The sequence below is a fragment of the Artemia franciscana genome, chromosome 19 (assembly GCF_032884065.1).
Source record: "Artemia franciscana chromosome 19, ASM3288406v1, whole genome shotgun sequence".
In the NCBI taxonomy this organism is placed as follows: domain Eukaryota; kingdom Metazoa; phylum Arthropoda; class Branchiopoda; order Anostraca; family Artemiidae; genus Artemia; species Artemia franciscana.
The window spans coordinates 12,325,949-12,329,273 of record NC_088881.1 but is presented as its reverse complement, the minus strand read 5'-3'; the positions used below and the strand labels follow the sequence as shown (position 1 = coordinate 12,329,273).

The following is a 3,325-nucleotide window of genomic DNA, read 5'->3' as shown; positions in this document are numbered from 1 at the left end:
AAAGCTCGTCATGAATCGTGTCAAGGAAAATAAACTTGATTTTATAGTTCTTGGTGACTTTAATACAGATTTGGATTAACAAAGTTATTAATCCCAAGAAATATTGGAGTGCATGCCCCCTTGAGTTATTCTGAAGAAAGATTTATCATACTCCTACATCCATCAATCTGGTAGTGTTTCTAATATTGATCATATAATCAGTTCGTCACAGCTAGAATGCTGGATTATTCATGTTGATATTGAGACTTAAGACATTGACCATCTTTCGCTTTCATTTGCTACTAAACTGAAACGTAACCTTTGCAATGTTGCTCATATTGGGAATTCTAAATGTTTTAAACGTAGTAATTGGAAAAGAGCCGATATTGTTTTATATATATTGTCTTTATCTACATTGCTTAATTGTATTCATGTGCCTTACCATCTACTCCAATTGCAAGTAAAGGGTAGTAAGCGTGATCTTGATAGATAATGATGATATAATTAGATATATGAAAGAAGCTGACAAAATTGCGGTTTCCGAAGAGCGTATTCGTATAAAAACGCAGAAGTCTATATGATATGCCGATCCTGAATTAAAGAATTATAAAAATAAGGCAAAACTTTGGCTTCAAATTTGGGTTAATTGTGGTAGACTTACAACGGGGTCTGTTGTGGATATATAACAGAAAACAAAGAATGATTATAAAAAGTACCTTAAATACATCTGTTGTAAGGGTATGGAATTTCCAGTCTCTAAAAAGGATTGGTCTAAATTGATCAATTCTGAGAAGCTGGATAAAAGTGATCTTTATAATAGTGATCCGACTTCTAGTTCAACTTGGTATGTTTACTATTCGGGAATTCTTTTCAAAATTAATTTCTCCATGCAGTCACATTATTCTCGGTTACTTTCTAAAATTCTTCCGCCTACGCTTATCAAGGCCATATTATTCCAGTATCAATAACTGCTGTTGAAAATGCAACTAAGCAACTGAAATCTTCATCCATTGATATTGATAGTATTAGTGTAAATGATATAAATCCAATGTGCTTTGTTCTTTTATTTCATTTGCAGTTGTTGTTCCAAATGTGTTTAATATCTTCACTGGTTCCGGATAACTTTCTTTGTGGAACTGTCACCTCAATTCTAAAGCGGCGAAGACTCCCTTCTCAATGTTCATCTTATTGCCCTATAACCACTACGTGTAACTTGAGTAATATCCTTGAATATATCTTAATTCCTCAATTAAATGAAAATATAAATTTCGAATCGAATCAATTCGGGTTTCAATCTGGTATTGGTTGTCAACATGCACACCGTGTTCTTGCTTCCGCCCGTAAGAATAGCCTGTCTGAGGGGTTGTCACTTTATCGTACTTTGGACCTTTCTAAAGCTTTTGACAATGTAGTTCACAGTCAATCCTTTTTCCCCTTTTTAATAATGGTGTAAATCCTTCAGTCATTCTTTTTTCCCCTTGTTAATAATGGTGTAAATCCTTCAGTCATTTTACTTCTTCGTATTTGGTATGAGAATTCTTTCCTCCGAATTAATAATTCTGGATCTCTGGTTGTCCGTTTATGTCGGGGTGTCAAACAGGGAAGGGTTTTTATCACCTAATATATTCAAAATGTGCATTTCTAGTATTTTAGATGAAATTAGGTCAAATTGTTTTATTCTACTCTAAGATATTTCTTATCTTGCTTATGCAGACGACCTTTTACTTTTTTTTAAAAATAAGCAAGGTGTCTTGTTTATGGTTTCAAAAGTTTCACGTCTATTTTCTAAAATTGGTCTTTTTCTTGTAGCTTGTAGTGGTTTTTGTATACCCTTTGTTTCCCCCTTTTGGTGGTTGGGTATTACTGTTACTAATTCAATTTCTTGCCTACGGCAGTGCACTGCCGTAAGAAAAATGATGTTATTCAGATTCAGACTTGTTACTTCCGAAATTGTAAATTTTTACTTTATCTCCCCCATTGGTATAGCAATGGTAAGATAATTCGTAAGTTTGATGTCCCTGATGTAAGTGTAAAGTTGGCCTTCCTGCATGGAAGATTGTCGGAATCAGCTTTTTATCGTTTTTTGCCTCATCATCCTTTGGTCTGTCTGATCGATTAATCATATTGTAGCGTAGTGTGTTTTCTATTTGTAGTGTATTTTATTTGCAGTGTATTTCATTTTCTTTTTTTCTTATTTTGTGTTAATCCACAAGTGTCATAACTTGTTATGATATGGGTTATAAATAAATTAATTTTATTAATATGGCTATGTTTTGTACTTGTTTGACAACTGACTTTTAGAACTAGGTTCAATTATGTGAACAATATAGAAAGCATTAGCTGAAATAAGTCAACAGGATGTTTATGGAAAAAATTGGTTTTTAACCCTATACAGGGCACTATAAGAACGGATACCAGGAAAAATCTCCGATGCTTCCCATGTGATCTCTAGGTCAGACTATTTGCATTCAAAGGTGGTATATCCTGATTTGCACTTTTTGCAGCGGCTCTGCTTTTCAGTCCTTCTTGGCCAGTGATCAAGTCCATTTACTTCAGCAGATATTTTCGGTCGGATTCGGTTGCAACTTCGAATGGGGCTGGGACTTTCTTCGACCTCTGCGGATGGTCTACCACGTTTAAGTTGGGACATCACACGCGCCAAGGCATACAACCCTGCAGCAGCTTCAGACCTGAAGGCTCTCAAGATCATCATTTCGTCTCTCCTTAAAGTCAGCGCTTTGACGTCTGACCTGAGAAGAAGCCAGCTACTACAGACTGCTGTGTCAATAAGCCACCAGCAAATTCTCATATACCATTTTCGTATCCGAAGATGAGTTCGGCAAATTTCCACCAGCATATCTGCTAATTCTATGCTACTCATATGACAGTTGTACTCATAAACAATGGCTGGCCTTGAAACTTCAACCCTGGATTTATCCTTGACGTTCCAGCGTCTGCATGTATCCTGTAGCGTTATTGCTGCATACGTCAAAGCCAAGCAAACCGTGTTGTTATTTAACCATGTCACTACAATAACGCCAGAATGAATGTCAGTCCTGTAATCTGAAGTTCCTCTCTCTCGTTTCTTCATGTCACCATCTGTGAGGATTGGGCAGCCCTACAGTCGTGCTTTGTTCAAAGTACCAATATAAGGGAATCCTTTGATTTTGAGCAAACTCATTAGTTTCAAGCTCGAAAACCAGTTGTCAAAGTAAATCTTGTAGTTCATTTTTCCTGGCAAAGTACTCATCAGACGTAAAACTATGTTGCCTCCGATTCCAAGATGTGGCTCTATGTCATCTTCAACAAGAGTACCCTTCCCTTGATAAACCTCTAAATCATGTTC

At 36.2% G+C, this 3,325-nt stretch overlaps 1 protein-coding gene across 1 annotated transcript; it reads right to left on the bottom strand.

Annotated features, from left to right (window-relative positions):
• Positions 1–2,437: 2,437 nt before the first annotated feature.
• Positions 2,438–3,070, bottom strand: LOC136039079 (piggyBac transposable element-derived protein 3-like). Its single transcript, XM_065722564.1, has one exon. The coding sequence runs from the start codon at positions 3,068–3,070 to the stop codon at positions 2,438–2,440; it is 633 nt and encodes a 210-aa protein (XP_065578636.1).
• Between the last annotated feature and the right edge of the window lie 255 nt (positions 3,071–3,325).

Bases quoted from the DNA above. Each gene is read 5' to 3' on its own strand.
- LOC136039079 (XM_065722564.1), bottom strand. From the start codon at position 3,070: ATGAAGAAACGAGAGAGAGGAACTTCAGATTACAGGACTGACATTCAT.